This window comes from Berkeleyomyces rouxiae (assembly GCF_048999995.1).
Source record: "Berkeleyomyces rouxiae strain 22BRR77 chromosome Unknown BrBRR77_ptg000011l, whole genome shotgun sequence".
Lineage (NCBI taxonomy): Eukaryota > Fungi > Ascomycota > Sordariomycetes > Microascales > Ceratocystidaceae > Berkeleyomyces > Berkeleyomyces rouxiae.
Window position 1 is genome coordinate 292,071 of NW_027396501.1, and position 16,641 is coordinate 308,711.

General features: G+C 56.4%; 7 protein-coding genes across 7 annotated transcripts; 6 read left to right on the forward strand and 1 right to left on the reverse strand.

Moving 5' to 3' along the window:
- Positions 1 to 526: 526 nt before the first annotated feature.
- Positions 527 to 1,828, forward strand: BROUX77_007131 (uncharacterized protein; the record flags this gene model as incomplete). Its single annotated transcript, XM_073752193.1, has 1 exon — positions 527 to 1,828. One exon carries the CDS (start codon positions 527 to 529, stop codon positions 1,826 to 1,828), a length of 1,302 nt encoding a protein of 433 aa, XP_073602542.1.
- Positions 1,829 to 1,878: 50 nt separating this feature from the next.
- BROUX77_007132 (uncharacterized protein) lies at positions 1,879 to 3,844 on the forward strand (the record flags this gene model as incomplete). The annotated part of the gene is made up of 2 exons (XM_073752194.1): positions 1,879 to 3,731; positions 3,817 to 3,844. The coding sequence occupies 2 exons, from the start codon at positions 1,879 to 1,881 to the stop codon at positions 3,842 to 3,844; spliced, it is 1,881 nt and encodes a 626-aa protein (XP_073602543.1).
- A 94-nt stretch (positions 3,845 to 3,938) lies between these two features.
- On the reverse strand, positions 3,939 to 5,669 carry BROUX77_007133 (uncharacterized protein; the record flags this gene model as incomplete). Its single annotated transcript, XM_073752195.1, has 1 exon — positions 3,939 to 5,669. One exon carries the CDS (start codon positions 5,667 to 5,669, stop codon positions 3,939 to 3,941), a length of 1,731 nt encoding a protein of 576 aa, XP_073602544.1.
- Positions 5,670 to 6,114: 445 nt separating this feature from the next.
- Positions 6,115 to 8,052, forward strand: BROUX77_007134 (uncharacterized protein; the record flags this gene model as incomplete). The annotated part of the gene is made up of 1 exon (XM_073752196.1): positions 6,115 to 8,052. The coding sequence occupies one exon, from the start codon at positions 6,115 to 6,117 to the stop codon at positions 8,050 to 8,052; it is 1,938 nt and encodes a 645-aa protein (XP_073602545.1).
- A 1,086-nt stretch (positions 8,053 to 9,138) lies between these two features.
- BROUX77_007135 (uncharacterized protein) lies at positions 9,139 to 9,852 on the forward strand (the record flags this gene model as incomplete). The annotated part of the gene is made up of 1 exon (XM_073752197.1): positions 9,139 to 9,852. One exon carries the CDS (start codon positions 9,139 to 9,141, stop codon positions 9,850 to 9,852), a length of 714 nt encoding a protein of 237 aa, XP_073602546.1.
- Positions 9,853 to 10,323: 471 nt separating this feature from the next.
- Positions 10,324 to 12,203, forward strand: BROUX77_007136 (uncharacterized protein; the record flags this gene model as incomplete). Its single annotated transcript, XM_073752199.1, has 2 exons — positions 10,324 to 10,861; positions 10,966 to 12,203. 2 exons carry the CDS (start codon positions 10,324 to 10,326, stop codon positions 12,201 to 12,203), a joined length of 1,776 nt encoding a protein of 591 aa, XP_073602547.1.
- A 434-nt stretch (positions 12,204 to 12,637) lies between these two features.
- On the forward strand, positions 12,638 to 16,622 carry BROUX77_007137 (uncharacterized protein; the record flags this gene model as incomplete). Its single annotated transcript, XM_073752200.1, has 3 exons — positions 12,638 to 13,730; positions 14,102 to 14,698; positions 14,986 to 16,622. 3 exons carry the CDS (start codon positions 12,638 to 12,640, stop codon positions 16,620 to 16,622), a joined length of 3,327 nt encoding a protein of 1,108 aa, XP_073602548.1.
- Between the last annotated feature and the right edge of the window lie 19 nt (positions 16,623 to 16,641).

The following is a 16,641-nucleotide window of genomic DNA, read 5'->3' on the forward strand; positions in this document are numbered from 1 at the left end:
GCAGCATTTCACACCCTGAAGGACCTTTTCTGCTCTGAACCTATCCTCAAGCACTTTGATTACCTGTTGGACACTGTTATTGAAACAGACGCGTCTGACCGTGTAATATCTGCCGTCATGTCTCAATGTAACGATCTATGGATCGAGGTAGGCTCAGGCTCCGCCCTCACCGCCGTTTACACCGCCGTCCACACCGCCTTGCACACCGCCGTTACTCACCGCCTGCCAAACCCGTGTGCACACCGTCGTTGTCAAGGGTACGCGTCATACCTCTACCGCGCGTATATAGATAGTGTTGTTTCCGCCCGTTTTCTTGTACATTAGTCTTTTCTCTTTATCTGTTTCTTAATTTATTTCTGCTGTTCTAAAAGCGTTCTCCTTTAGACCGTAAAGCCTTACAATAGAAACAGATCTACCCTTGTTTACACTGTCCTCGTTTCTTTTACCCTGTCTTCGTACCTTTTCCTCGTTACCACCCGCCACCTGTACATCGTTTCTCTCTGTTCCTCTTTTGTTCCACCGTCACATGCCCTACTGTGCACCTACCACCGACCCCGACTCTGACACCACTTCCAACAACACCGTCTTCTTCGACTCTGAGCCTCCTCCGACAGCCATGTCCGATCCTACTGTCCCTGTTCCAGCCCCGGCGGCCCCGTCGCTTCAAGATCTGCTGCAAGCCATCCAGCAGCTCAACGAGAAGCACGACCACGCGCAACAACAATTGCGCGACGAGTTCAACAGTGGCCAACAAAAACGAGATCAGGCCATCGCCGATCTCCAAGCTTTTGCCCGTGCTGCCACCGCTACTTCCGCTCCCGCCGTCGTCCCTGCGTCCCCTGTCCCCACTGCTGTCCCCGCTGCTCCCGTGCCCGTTGCAACTACGGAAAGAAACCTCGAACCGAGGAAGCGTGCCCTCCCGGATATCGCCTTGTTTTCCGGCCAACGCTCTGCCTACCGCGTCTGGGCCCTGAGTGCCCGCTCCAAGCTTGCACTGGACAGCGAGTCAATCGGTGACCACCGCAAGCAATACGCGTACCTTTTTGCGCGTATGACGGTAGAAGCCCAGAACCTCGTCGTGGCGTACTTCGAGCAGGGCTTGCTGAACGACACCGGGCCCCACCAGTTCCTGGAGTACTTGGACTCCATATTCATCGACCCCTTTGCTGCTGACCGTGCTCTCTTCCACCTGGACAACATGCGCCAGGGACCCTCTGAACCCTTCGCCTTGTTCCTGCCCCGCTTCGAAAAAGTCCTCCAGGACGCCAACATCATTGGCGACCGCAACCGCATTTCGAAGTTGCAAACCGCCATGGCGCCTGCCCTCCGACAAGCGATGGTCTATGTCAACGTCCCCGCGACGTACCCTGAATTTACCAACTGCATGCAAAACGTCGCTTCCAAGGCTGAGCAATTCCTACCTCGTCCCCGCCGCGGCCACTACTCCGCTTTCACTGATAACACGACCTACTCTCCGTACGCTGCCCACCCTGTTTCCCCTGCTCCTGCTGGCCCTTTTGTTTCCTCCGTTCCCCCGTCGGCTGCTGCTCGTCACCCCGATGCTATGGATTGGACTCCCACTGTCACTGCCACGGCCCTTCAGCCCCTGACCGACGAGGAGCGCGAGCGCCTCCGCCGCAACCGCGCCTGCTTCCGCTGCCGCCAGACTGGCCATCTGCGCCAGAACTGTCCACTGAACTTTGTCCCCACTACTACCGTCCCTGTCCGCTCCACCAACCTTCCCCAGCTTGCTGCGCCGACCCCAGCTCTGCCCCTGCCTGTGCCCACGCCCGCGTCCCGCGACATGTCGGGAAATGGAGAGCTCTAGGCGAACGTCGCCGTCTAGAGCCCCAAGGAGAGAAGATCGCTCGGGAGGAAATGGGGGCTAGAGGTACCTATATAGATGTTGTTCTCAATAAAACTTGTTCTACCTCTGCCTTCGTCGACTCCGGTTGCCTGTGTCTTGCCACCGTCTCTCCGCGCACCGCCACCCGCGCCCACGCTACTATCCTGCCCATCTGCCCTCGTCCAATTGCTCAAGTAGTTAATGACCAAAACCCACCCGTCATCGATCAAGTCGCCGTTTTTGACCTTGGTCTCGGAGGATTGGACGAGAAACTCTACGCTTACATCGTCCCTGGTCAGACTGAGGACCTCATCCTGGGTCAAGGCTGGATTGCCAAGCACGACGCTTCCCTCCGCCCTGCCCAGAACGAAGTCTTCATCCGCTTGCCCACTCCCCTTCGTCTTACCAACTGTACTGCCAATCCCGATGTCCTCCCTGTTACTGCCCACGCCGTCCGCGCCTTTCACCTCAGAGCCCGCCGTTCTCACAATGTCCGCATCTTCTCCGCCACTCTTCACGACATTGAGAAGGCCCTCAAGGCCAAAATTTACACCGACCCCCGCGCCAACTGTCCCGAGTGGCTCCTTCCTGTCATCGACGCTTTCGACAGGAAGAAAGCTTCCGAGCTCCCCCCGAACCGCCCTGGCATTGATACAGAGATCCGCCTTAAACCAGGCTTGTCCCCGCCCTCGTGCCCTCTGTACTCAATGAGCCGAGAAGAACTGCTGCTGCTCCGGAAAACTCTCTACGACTTGCTCGACGCTGGCTTTATCCGAGCCAGTAGTGCTGAGGGAGGTGCTCCTGTCATCTTCGTGAAGAAACCTGGTGGTGGTCTTCGTTTTTGCGTAGACTACCGTGCCCTGAACAGCGTCACAGAGAAGGATGGTTACCCGTTACCACTGATCAACGACACCCTCCGTGACATCGCTGCCGCCAAGTACGTCTCCAAGGTCGATGTAATCTCCGCGTTCCACCGTCTCCGCCTGAAAGAAGGTAGTGAAGCCTACACGGCCTTCCGCACCCATCTCGGAGCGTATGAATGGCTAGTCACCCCTTTCGGCCTCACTGGTGCTCCTGCTGCTTTCCAACGTTTTATCAATCATGTGCTCTCCCGCTGGCTCGGTATCTCCTGCTCTGCTTACCTCGACGATGTAGTGATCTACAGCTCTGACTCCCGCAAAGAACACCGTAACCTTGTCTGTCAGATCATCCGCGCTCTCGGAGATGCTGGCTTACAGCTTGACTGGGATAAAAGTGAATTTGAGTCCCCGTCCATCAAGTACCTTGGTTTCATCGTTGAACCCGGCTCCGGCATCCGTGCAGACCCAGACAAAGTCAAGGCTATCCAGGAATGGGAGGCTCCCACGTCTGTCCGCGGAGTCCGTAGTTTTCTTGGGTTTGCCAACTTCTACCGCTGTTTTGTCCCCGAATACTCCACCGTCGCTGCTCCCCTGACTCTGCTGACCAAGAAGGATCAACCCTTCAAGTGGGAAGACGAACAACTCCGTTCGTTTGAAGCTTTGAAGAAGGCCCTTGTCTCTGCCCCGCTCCTTGCCACCTTTGACCCTGACCTCCCCACCATCGTTGAAGCCGATGCTTCCGGCTGGGCCCTGGGAGGTTCCCTCAGACAGCAAGGTGCTGATTCTCTTTGGCGTCCTGTTGCTTACTTCTCGCGAAAGCTCAGCCCAGCGGAAGTCAACTATCCTATCCACGATAAGGAAATGTTGGCCATCCACTCCTGCCTCCGCGCTTGGCGCTCCTACCTCGCTGGCATCCCGTTCGAAGTACACACCGACCACCAGAACCTTTTGTACTTCCAGAAGCAAAGAACCCTGTCAGAACGCCAACGCCGCTGGGCCCATGAATTGTCCGAGTTCGACTTTCGGTTAATTCATCGACCCGGCGTTTTTTTTTTTTTTTTTTTTATTCATTACTCGCATGGAACCTGATAGGGTTATGGCGAGGTGCAGTAAATCTACACATAGCAAGGTACAATAAAACAACATCCAAACTCCAGCAAAAATCAACGACAAAGGAAATACGTCGTGGTCGACACAGTAATTTGTCCAAAGACACAAGCACCAACTCCTCCTCACTCCTCAACTTCCTCCACTCTCCTCCCACCACTACTTTCTCTTCTCCCCACACCTTCTACCCAGGCCTTCGTGCAAAAACCCGTCTTGCGAACAAACTTCAGCAGCACCTCGGTTCCGTTATTCGTATTGAAGAGCGTCGGGAGATCTAGCGACTTAGGACTCAATGCCATGGCCATCTCTTGACGCTCTGCAGAAAATGCGGCGCAGTGCAGCAGCACATGCTCAACGCTCTCGCTTTCATGTTCTTGACAACGGCGGCACCGGTCCGAGTCCGTCTTCTTGATGAGCAGCAGGTAGGGCAACAAGTTGCCTTTACCCACCTTCATCTGGAAGTACGCCGAGGTTAGCCATCTTGGTCCGGAAACCTTGGGCGCCTTAGCACGGAGAACTGGATCACCACCGATGGTACGCAGGTAGTGCGAGCCGTGGGAGGGACCAGCGGCGGTGTCTCGCTCAAAAGCCCAGAGAGTCTCCCACTTGTCCATGGTAAACCTCCTAACCCGAGCGAAGACACTGCCCAGTGAGCTGAACTTGCGTTCATCATCACTCTCGAGAGCCTGGCGTGCAGCCGCGTCTGCAATCTCGTTCCCCACTATGCCCATGTGCCCGGGACACCACATCACCGTGACTGGCGACGTGAATGTACCGAGGACGCGGCGGGCCTGCCACGCGAAGTGGCCGTGCTTGCGGAGCCGCGCAATGGCAGCTTGGCTGTCGACAAACACATAGCAGGGGCGAGCTTGCTTTGTTTTCTTTTCTGTTTTGGCGAGGAGCGTGAGTGCCTCCACGATGGCGGCGCTCTCGCAGTCTGCAACCTCCACATCTTGCAGTCGATGACTGACTTTCGTTTTGACTTCACCGGTTTTGGTATCGACCACGCACGCTGCAAGTGAGCACCTGGAGCCTTCTTTGGAGCCGTCCGTATACACGGTGACGGCATCGTTCGGAAGTCTTGACAAGAACTGGGCATGCCTGACGGCAGCGTCCTCCTTGGGTCCAGGGTCGACGACGATGGAGATGCGGTCGGTCAGTGGCGGCTGCCAGGGACTATCCCACTCCTGTCGGCGACGTTCTCGTCTCCACATGCCTGCCACCAATGGCTTCAACTCGCGCATGATGCAGCCGAGTCGAGTCTTGACACTCATGTTATGCCCCAGGAGAGGCAGGTCTGAGTCATCGGGGGCAAGCTCGTCCTTGTCGGGTTGGGACGCAACACGGACGGGATGGTTGCGTTGGAGGCGGAGAGTGCGAGCGGCGTAGGCCATGCGTGCTTTGGCGAATCGAATAGAGGGGGGCGGGAGGCCGGCCTCGACTTCGACGGCGCGTGTTGGTGAACCGCGGAATGTACCTAGGATACGGGCGGCAGCTTGGCTTTGCAGTTTCTGGTATACCCTTTGCAGACTGAGCTGGGGTTTTGACGGGTCATACCAGAGAATTGATCCGTAATCGGCGACGGTACCCACACAGGAGATGTAGAGCTGACGGAGTGCCGCGATGGACAGTCCACGCGTGTTCGAAGCGAGCCGAAGCAAGCCGCGGAACGCGATCTCAGCCTTTTGGGTCCGTGCCTGGACGTGCTGTTTAAACGAAAGTCTGTTGTCGAAATGGAAACCTAGCCACTTGACCATCTTTTGGGGACGCACAGTGACATCACCTACTCGGACAGTTTGGGAGGCCCATTTTGCAGCATCGGTGTAGTGGAAAAGTGAATTTGAGTCCCCGTCCATCAAGTACCTTGGTTTCATCGTTGAACCCGGCTCCGGCATCCGTGCAGACCCTGACAAAGTCAAGGCTATCCAGGAATGGGAGGCTCCCACGTCTGTCCGCGGAGTCCGTAGTTTTCTTGGGTTTGCCAACTTCTACCGCTGTTTTGTCCCCGAATACTCCACCGTCGCTGCTCCCCTGACTCTGCTGACCAAGAAGGACCAACCCTTCAAGTGGGAAGACGAACAACTCCGTTCGTTTGAAGCTTTGAAGAAGGCCCTTGTCTCTGCCCCGCTCCTTGCCACCTTTGACCCTGACCTCCCCACCATCGTTGAAGCCGATGCTTCCGGCTGGGCCCTGGGAGGTTCCCTCAGACAGCAAGGTGCTGATTCTCTTTGGCGTCCCGTTGCCTACTTCTCGCGAAAGCTTAGCCCAGCGGAAGTCAACTACCCTATCCACGATAAGGAAATGTTGGCCATCCACTCCTGCCTCCGCGCCTGGCGCTCCTACCTCGCTGGCATCCCGTTCGAAGTACACACCGACCACCAGAACCTTTTGTACTTCCAGAAGCAAAGAACCCTGTCAGAACGCCAACGCCGCTGGGCCCATGAATTGTCCGAGTTCGACTTTCGGTTAATTCATCGACCCGGCGTTACTCAAGTGACCTCCGATGCCCTTTCCCGCCGCGACCAAGACCTGCCCCAAGACCTCACCGATGAACGCCTCCAGTCCCGTGTCCACCAAGTTCTGCGCCCTGACGGGCCCGACTTCGTCATTGCCGCCGCTGTTTGGGCTAAAGAGCCTGACAAAGACCCCGAAGGAACCCTGACCCTCGACCACGCTGCCCTAGATGCCCCTTTTGCTGACCCGGAACTCCAGACCCTCTGGCACTCGGCACTCACCCATAACGAACGTTATTGGCAAGCGCGACAAGCTGTCCAAGAACAAGCCCGCTCGTTCCCCAACGAGTGGGGCCTTCCTTGGCAGATCAGCGAGTGTACCCTCGACTCCGCCACCCGTCTCCTCTGGCGTGACCGCCTGTGGATCCCGTACTACGAGCCCCTCCGCACTCGTATCATCCAGCAAGTCCACGACTCCACGCTCACCGGTCACCCTGGAGGATCAGCAACCCGTGATCTAGTCAGCCGCTCCTACGCTTGGCCTGGCCTCTCTGACGATGTCCGCCGCTTCGTTGGTAATTGCGACACTTGCGGTAAAAGCAAGATTTGGCGCGACCAGAAGCGTGGCCTCCTGAAGCCCCTGCCCGTCCCGGACCGTGCCTGGCAAGAACTCGCCATGGATTTCATCGTCGGTCTCCCTGAGTCCGAAGGCTGCACTACAATTTTGGGAATCACCGATCGGCTGTCGAAGAGTAAAATCTTGATACCGATGCAATCTTACACTGCCCCAGATGTTGCCAGAGCCTTTATAACCCATGTCTTTGCTCACCACGGCCTACCTCGCGCCATCACTTCCGACCGAGGCCCTCAGTTCACCGGTTTATTCTGGACAGAAGTCTGTCGCCAACTCTCCATCACCCGCCGCCTCTCCACCGCGTTTCACCCCGAGACCGACGGCGCCCAAGAGCGTTCCAACCAAGAGATCGAGACTTACCTTCGTGCCTTCACCGCTTTCCTGCAAGACGACTGGGCTGCACTTCTTCCCCAAGCCCAGGTCGCCCTGAACAACCGTACTGCTATTGCCACTGGCCTTTCCCCGTTTTTCTTTACCCACGGTTACAACATTGACCCCCTCGACTTGACTACCGACCACGAACCAGGCTCCACCGTCTCCCCCGCCACTGCCGGCCACAACTGGCTCGCCAAGCACCGCGACGCAACCGCGTTCGCCCAAGCCTCCATGGCTGTCGCCCTCGAAACACAGGAACGACATGCCAACCGGGGACGCCAGGCAGCGGAAGCTTTCAAAGTCGGCGACCGAGTCTACCTGCGTCTGCGCAACGTGCGCACCATCCGCCCCTCCAAGACACTCGACTGGCTTGCCTTGCCGTACCGCGTGATCCAAATCGTTGGCACACACGCCGTAAAACTCGACACGCCCACCGGTATCCACCCCGTCTTCCACGTGAGTCTTGTCCGCCGCGCCCGTGATGACCCTCTGCCTTCCCAAGTCCTAGCCAACCCGGAACCACCTGCAATCGCGCCCGAAGAAGCCTCCGGCGATTTAGTGGCTGGCGAGTATCTTGTCGACGAGATCCTACGACACAAGGTCGTCGACAAACGTCACAAAGTGCTCGTCCAGTGGACTGGATGGGCAGAGCCAACGTGGGAACCCTTGTCACACGTCAAAGACACAGCAGCCCTTGAGAGATACGAGCAGACCCACGAGTGCCCCTGGAAGTTGCCAGTAGTCCCCCGGAGGAGAGGGAGGAGGAGGCGATTGTAACGATCTATGGATCGAGGTAGGCTCAGGCTCCGCCCTCACCGCCGTTTACACCGCCGTCCACACCGCCTTGCATACCGCCGTTACTCACCGCCTGCCAAACCCGTGTGCACACCGCCGTTGTCAAGGGTACGCGTCATGCCTCTACCGCGTGTATATAGATAGTGTTGTTTCCGCCCGTTTTCTTGTACATGTAAGGGGCCAAGTCGTAAAAGGACGTAGAAGGGCAGAAACAGATATATTGCGATGGAGAGAAGAAGAAAGGACTAACTAAAACTAGGAGAGAGCAGCAGCTCTTTATACTGCCTGGGTAGAACAACTGAGGCCTACCTGATTGGCCCAAACGTGTCGAGTCATCGGGCGTTCGGATCAAGGCCGGTTGGGCCACTTGTATTCGGACCGTCAGTAGTCGGGCCTTTGCGGACTCGGACCACCGTTGCTCAAGCCACACCGGCTTCAACTCGGACAATCAGGCAAAGCCTTGACCCGGGTCTCCCAGACCCTAACATCAGCCTCCTTCTCTTTCTTCCCATCCTCCCATGGCCGTGTAACACAAGAAAAGAAAACAACAGGAAGGTGGACACCAACTGAAAACAACAAAAGGGAATAGCAAACAACAAGCAACTAATCATCCGTAAACGACAACAGAACGAACAAGGGGTGGAACAGACAGTGGAAAAAAAAAAAAAAAATGTCAAAGGAAAGGGAAATAGACCCTGTGCAACAACCGTGGAACTCGCAGCTCCTTCAATCAAACTTCGGACTCAAGTAGTCCTCTCGCCACGGCACTCACACCTCAACGTCGGCAGTCTCCTGCGCTCGCAAGAATTCTTCTAAAGCAGCCGTTTCTTCCAGCGCCTCTGTAGGTTCCCAAGTGGGATCTCGCCAACCAACCCATTTCACCAAGTACTGGGCTGGTTCGTCTCTCGTGGCTGGCCGGTGTTCCAGGATCTTCTCGACTTCGTATTCCTCAAAGCCATCGATCTCGACTGGTCCGGGGCTCGATACGTGCGGGTCTTGTGAGGGCCAAGGGTCGTTCGGGTGGTATTTCAATCTGTCGGCATAAGCTAAAGAAAGAGACCAACAAAAATGGCCAAATCGACAGAAAAACTCACCAAAACGACTCTGAGCAACAGCTCAATTGATTCTAAGACTAGTTCGAGCAGTGCATCGAACAAAATCGACAAGAAACCGACCGCGCGCGATGAAACGCGCCGCACGACGCGCCTGGGGCTGAGTTTCGCCCAGATGGCGAGCCAGGAACCGCGTTCCGACGACGACGAGCTGCTGCGTTCACCGTCGCAGCATGCGCCCGTCACCTCATCGATGAAAGTCGATGCAGGTGTTGAAGATGCGCCGGTTGTTGAGATTCCCTCGACACCCGACTCGCGCGACTCGGACGCGACAACGCCGACGCCTAAGGCACTGGATGGGAACCCGTTCGTGTTCAGCCAGGCTCAGCGCGAGGACAACGACGTCAACAACACCAACAACAACAACAACAACAACGACACCAACGACACCAACAACGCCCAGACCATTCCGGCGAAGCGCGCCCGAGAGATTGCTCTCATGGTGGAGCGCAAGCGCCGGCGCGACGAGCAGAACGCCGCCATCATGAACGAGGTCTTCCTCGTCCTGGAACGCCTCAAGGAGTCAGCTTCTGAGGCCCAGCTGATGCGCATCCTGCGCCAGTTTGGCAACGAGTGCGGGCTCGTCGTAATGTCGCGCCACGACCACAAAACGTGTAAGAACGTAGATAACGTCACGGTCAAAGATGAACTAAAAGGGTTAGAACCCTGACCGTGCACGCTAAATTCCAATAGTACGTGCAAGACGAAACGGCTAGAGCAATAACAGGAAGTTAGAACTCTACTACTGCACAATAAGGCACAGAGACGTGCACGATAACAAGCAAAAGCAAGAGAGTCCAAGATATAGTCTCCAACTACGATCTAGACTCTCGGTCAAAGCGGACGATTGAAATCTACGCAGGTAGCATTTCGATAGGAGGCCACGCGGAGCGTGCGACTCAAAACTTACATAAAAAGGACAGTAGCAACTTAACGAGACTTGGTTTCCTTTAGAACTCAAGTTGAAGTTTGCGTTTCAAGAGACTCCCACCTTAAGAAACGTTCGTACTACACATTCCCTTACCTTATCATACTTATTTTACTTCACCTTACTTCCGACTCCCTTATTTTCCTTCAATTGAATATCAACTCTAAACTCATTCTATTACCTCTCCTACCATATTACAAAACGCTGGTTGAGATGGAAGTCTCGAAGGCTGCCCGCCCCAAGCCGGCACACGAGGCTGCAGCCGTGGCTGCGTACAGCGAGGCTGCGACGCAGACACCTGAGGTGCCAGCCGCGCCTTCTGTCCTGGGCAGTGAGCCCTGTACCAGAACCACTGGGGAGCCGGTTTTAGAACCCCCCTGCAAAAAAATCGCCACCCCTGCGCCTAAGGCCAATAAGCGCAGACGCCGCGGCAAAAAGGCCAAAAAAAATGCTGCAACCGCCGCAACCGCCGCCACTGACCAGGCTGATGCTATGGTCATCGACACCGCTGGCGACCAGTCCAGCACACCCGACACCACTACCTCGACCACCACCTCGACCACCACCTCGACCGCCACTACTACTACCGATGACGCCGCCGCGCCTCCCGCCCCGGACACAGCTATGGCTGATGCCGACGCGCCCACTGAGTCCCCCGACACGTGGACCGTAGTCGCCAAGCGCGCCCAGAAGAAGGCTGCCGACAAAACCACGACCCCCGCCCCCAACACGACCACCACCACGCAATCATGTCCGCCAACGCCAAGAAGGCCCCCGGGCCCGACGGCATGAACGCCAAGATCATCCAGATCGCCTTTGAGGCCCATCCCGCGCCCTTTCTCTCCGTCTACAAAGCCTTGTCTCGCCTCGGAATACACCCCACACTCTGGAAGCAAGCTACTGGGATTGTGCTCGCGAAAGACGGAAAGGCTGATTATTCAGTCGTAAAGTCCTACCGCATCATCTCACTGCTCAACTGTCTAGGCAAAGTGCTCGAGAAAGTCTTTGCGACCCGCTTAGGGTACCTCGCCAATTGCCATGACAGCTCGCTTCTAGACGACACTCAACTGGGAGGCCGCAAACAGCGTTCAGCCATGGACGCCGCTCTCGTATACGTCAGCCACCTGCAGAAGGTCAAGGAGATGAAGCTCGTTCCGAGCACTCTCTTCCTTGACGTCAAGGGCGCTTTCGACCACGTGTCAAAGCCCTGCTTGATGCGCAGCTTACGTGAGCTCGGTCTTCCCCTGGTGTTCCGAAAATGGGTTGCTTCGTTCCTCCAGGACCGTACTGTCGGCCTGCACATCGAGGGTCAGCCGTTTCCGATGACCCCGGTTAACATCGGCATCCCCCAAGGTTCCCCCATCAGTCCTCTACTCTTCCTGTTGTATGCTCGGCATATAGTGGCTCGGGTGGCCGGCGACACACCACAACTTCAGCTGTCGTATATAGACGACTTCAGCGTAACCGTGGCGTCCAAAAGCCCGAGGCGTTCGGCGGCGCTTCTCGAAGAACTCGTGACGGAGCTGCGGGCCAAGGCTCGCGACTACGGCATTGAGTTTGAAGAGAGCAAAACTGAGCTGATCCACTACACCGATGCTGCAAAATGGGCCTCCCAAACTGTCCGAGTAGGTGATGTCACTGTGCGTCCCCAAAAGATGGTCAAGTGGCTAGGTTTCCATTTCGACAACAGACTTTCGTTTAAACAGCACGTCCAGGCACGGACCCAAAAGGCTGAGATCGCGTTCCGCGGCTTGCTTCGGCTCGCTTCGAACACGCGTGGACTGTCCATCGCGGCACTCCGTCAGCTCTACATCTCCTGTGTGGGTACCGTCGCCGATTACGGATCAATTCTTTGGTATGACCCGTCAAAACCCCAGCTCAGTCTGCAAAGGGTATACCAGAAACTGCAAAGCCAAGCTGCCGCCCGTATCCTAGGTACATTCCGCGGTTCACCAACACGCGCCGTCGAAGTCGAGGCCGGCCTCCCGCCCCCCTCTATTCGATTCGCCAAAGCACGCATGGCCTACGCCGCTCGCACTCTCCGCCTCCAACGCAACCATCCCGTCCGTGGTCGCTGTGGTGCAGTGGTATAGCACCTGGCAAGGCTTTTCGGTTGGCTACCGAGAAGTCGTAGGTTCGATTCCTACCAGTGACGCCAATTTTCTACGAGCAGTCAACCTTAACTGGGGCACTTGGGGTTAGTGCTGCTCGTTGGAAATTCATACCAAAAGCTATTCATGTATTTCCTTTCTGTCATAACTTGGGGATTATATTTGTGGGATCTTAGATGTAACTGCCTCCCTGCCAGGGGATTGGAGTATATTATGTGTAGTAGCTAGCTTGTTTGAGATTCCGTTAAACCTTGATTCGTGTATAGTATTAATATACACCTCGCCATAACCCTGTCAGGTTCCATGCGAGTAATGAATAAAAAAAAAAAAAAAAAAATCCCGTCCGTGTTGCGTCCCAACCCGACAAGGACGAGCTTGCCCCCGATGACTCAGACCTGCCTCTCCTGGGGCATAACATGAGTGTCAAGACTCGACTCGGCTGCATCATGCGCGAGTTGAAGCCATTGGTGGCAGGCATGTGGAGACGAGAACGTCGCCGACAGGAGTGGGATAGTCCCTGGCAGCCGCCACTGACCGACCGCATCTCCATCGTCGTCGACCCTGGACCCAAGGAGGACGCTGCCGTCAGGCATGCCCAGTTCTTGTCAAGACTTCCGAACGATGCCGTCACCGTGTATACGGACGGCTCCAAAGAAGGCTCCAGGTGCTCACTTGCAGCGTGCGTGGTCGATACCAAAACCGGTGAAGTCAAAACGAAAGTCAGTCATCGACTGCAAGATGTGGAGGTTGCAGACTGCGAGAGCGCCGCCATCGTGGAGGCACTCACGCTCCTCGCCAAAACAGAAAAGAAAACAAAGCAAGCTCGCCCCTGCTATGTGTTTGTCGACAGCCAAGCTGCCATTGCGCGGCTCCGCAAGCACGGCCACTTCGCGTGGCAGGCCCGCCGCGTCCTCGGTACATTCACGTCGCCAGTCACGGTGATGTGGTGTCCCGGGCACATGGGCATAGTGGGGAACGAGATTGCAGACGCGGTTGCACGCCAGGCTCTCGAGAGTGATGATGAACGCAAGTTCAGCTCACTGGGCAGTGTCTTCGCTAGGGTTAGGAGGTTTACCATGGACAAGTGGGAGACTCTCTGGGCTTTTGAGCGAGACACCGCCGCTGGTCCCTCCCATGGCTCGCACTACCTGCGTACCATCGGTGGTGATCCAGTTCTCCGTGCTAAGGCGCCCAAGGTTTCCGGACCAAGATGGCTCACCTCGGCGTACTTCCAGATGAAGGTGGGTAAAGGCAACTTGTTGCCCTACCTGCTGCTTATCAAGAAGACGGACTCGGACCGGTGCCGCCGTTGTCAAGAACATGAAAGCGAGAGCGTTGAGCATGTGCTGCTGCACTGCGCCGCATTTTCTGCAGAGCGTCAAGAGATGGCCATGGCATTGAGTCCTAAGTCGCTAGATCTTCCGACGCTTTTCAACACGAATAACGGAACCGAGGTGCTGCTGAAGTTTGTTCGCAAGACGGGTTTTTGCACAAAGGCCTGGGTAGAAGGTGTGGGGAGAAGAGAAAGTAGTGGTGGGAGGAGAGTGGAGGAAGTTGAGGAGTGAGGAGGAATTGGTGCTTGTGTCTTTGGACAAATTACGGTGTCGACCACGACGTATTTCCTTTGTCGTTGATTTTTGCTGGAGTTTGGATGTTGTTTTATTGTACCTTGCTATGTGTAGATTTACTGCACCTCGCCATAACCCTATCAGGTTCCATGCGAGTAATGAATAAAAAAAAAAAAAAAAAAAAGGCTCTCAAGGCCAAAATTTACACCGACCCCCGCGCCAACTGTCCCGAGTGGCTCCTTCCTGTCATCGACGCTTTCGACAGGAAGAAAGCTTCCGAGCTTCCCCCGAACCGCCCTGGCATTGATACAGAGATCCGCCTTAAACCAGGCTTGTCCCCGCCCTCGTGCCCTCTGTACTCAATGAGCCGAGAAGAACTGCTGCTGCTCCGAAAAACTCTCTACGACTTGCTCGACGCTGGCTTTATCCGAGCCAGTAGTGCTGAGGGAGGTGCTCCTGTCATCTTCGTGAAGAAACCTGGTGGTGGTCTTCGTTTTTGCGTAGACTACCGTGCCCTGAACAGCGTCACGGAGAAGGATGGTTACCCGTTACCACTGATCAACGACACCCTCCGTGACATCGCTGCCGCCAAGTACGTCTCCAAGGTCGATGTAATCTCCGCGTTCCACCGTCTCCGCCTGAAAGAAGGTAGTGAAGCCTACACGGCCTTCCGCACCCATCTCGGCGCGTATGAATGGCTAGTCACCCCTTTCGGCCTCACTGGTGCTCCTGCTGCTTTCCAACGTTTTATCAATCATGTGCTCTCCCGCTGGCTCGGTATCTCCTGCTCTGCTTACCTCGACGATGTAGTGATCTACAGCTCTGACTCCCGCAAAGAACACCGTAACCTTGTCTGTCAGATCATCCGCGCTCTCGGAGATGCTGGCTTACAGCTTGACTGGGATAAAAGTGAATTTTTTTTTTTTTTTATTCATTACTCGCATGGAACCTGATAGGGTTATGGCGAGGTGCAGTAAATCTACACATAGCAAGGTACAATAAAACAAAATCCAAACTCCAACAAAAATCAACGAAGCAACTGTCAATACCCAGACAGACACGGGCTAAGCACAAGGCCAACAGATATACACCTGCATCAAAAATGGCCAAATCGACAGAAAAACTCACCAAAACGACTCTGAGCAACAGCTCAATTGATTCTAAGACTAGTTCGAGCAGTGCATCGAACAAAATAGACAAGAAACCGACCGCGCGCGATGAAACGCGCCGCACGACGCGCCTGGGGCTGAGTTTTGCCCAGATGGCGAGCCAGGAACCGCGTTCCGACGACGACGAGCTGCTGCGTTCACCGTCGCAGCCTGCGCCCGTCACCTCATCGATGAAAGTCGATGCAGGTGTTGAAGATGCGCCGGTGGTTGAGATTCCCTCGACACCCGACTCGCGCGACTCGGACGCGACAACGCCGACGCCTAATGCACTGGATGGGAACCTGTTCGTGTTCAGCCAGGCTCAGCGCGATGAGAACGACACCAACAACACCAACAACACCAACAACAACAACAACGACCAGACGATTCCGGCGAAGCGCGCCCGAGAGATTGCTCTCATGTTGGAGCGCAAGCGCCGGCGCGACGAGCAGAACGCCGCCATCATGAACGAGGTCTTCCTTGTTCTAGAACGACTCAAGGAGTCAGCCTCCGAGGCCCAGCTGATGCGCATCCTGCGCCAGTTTGGCAACGAGTGCGGGCTCGTCGTAATGTCGCGCCACGACCACAAGACGCTGGTTGAGATGGAAGTCTCAAAGGCTGCCCGCCCCAAGCCAGCACACGAGGCTGAAGCCGTGGCTGCGTACAGCGAGGCTGCGACGCAGACACCTGAGGTGCCAGCCGCGCCTTCTGTCCTGGGCAGTGAGCCCTGTGCCAGCAAAAAAAACGCCACCCCTGCGCCTAAGGCCAATAAGCGCAGACGCCGCGGCAAAAAGGCCAAAAAAAATGCTGCGACCGCCGCAACCGCCGCAACCGCCGCCACTGACCAGGCTGATGCTATGGTCATCGACACCGCTGGCGACCAGTCCAGCACACCCGACACCACTACCTCGACCACCACCTCGACCGCCACTACTACTACCGATGACGCCGCCGCGCCTCCCGCCCCGGACACGGCTATGGCTGATGCCGACGCGCCCACTGAGTCCCCCGACACGTGGACCGTAGTCGCCAAGCGCGCCCAGAAGAAGGCTGCCGACAAAACCACGACCCCCGCCCCCAACACGACCACCACCACGACCACCACGACTGCCCCTCGCGAGAAAACGGCCGTCGTTATTGTCACCACACCCGAGTCGAGAGCCAGCGCGCTGCCCCAGCGACGCGTGCGCGACGCGGTGAACCGCCTTCTTGGCAAGACTGCAGTGTCTGCGGTCCAGCGCACCAAGGCGGGCAACATCTTGCTGCACGCTGTGGACAGTGAGGCCGTCAGATTGATGACCTCCAATCTGCAGCGCGTGGTCAAGGAGCTGTCCTGCTTTGGCGCCTGCGAGTTCACGCGCGCCACATCTCCCGGCTCCAGAACCCACAAGTCGTCAAAGCTCTGCTTTGTCATCCACGGTGTGCCGATTGAAGACGGTTTCGACAGTCTCAAGGAGCTGCCCAAGGACATGGCGGACTTCAACGGCGTCAAGATCTCCGACTCGCTGCGCTGGCTTGTGGTCCCTGCCAAGGGTAAGCAGGCTGGCTCGGTGGTCGTCGAGGCCCTGACCCAGGCTGACTACGACAAGTGTGTCGGCAAAAACGTCAACGTCGGCGGCGCTATTGTCCCAGCAGTGCCCTACGTTGACCGCAAATCTACGACAGACGGCCCCCCTCGCCTATGAAAGAGGGCCCTACGGCCGG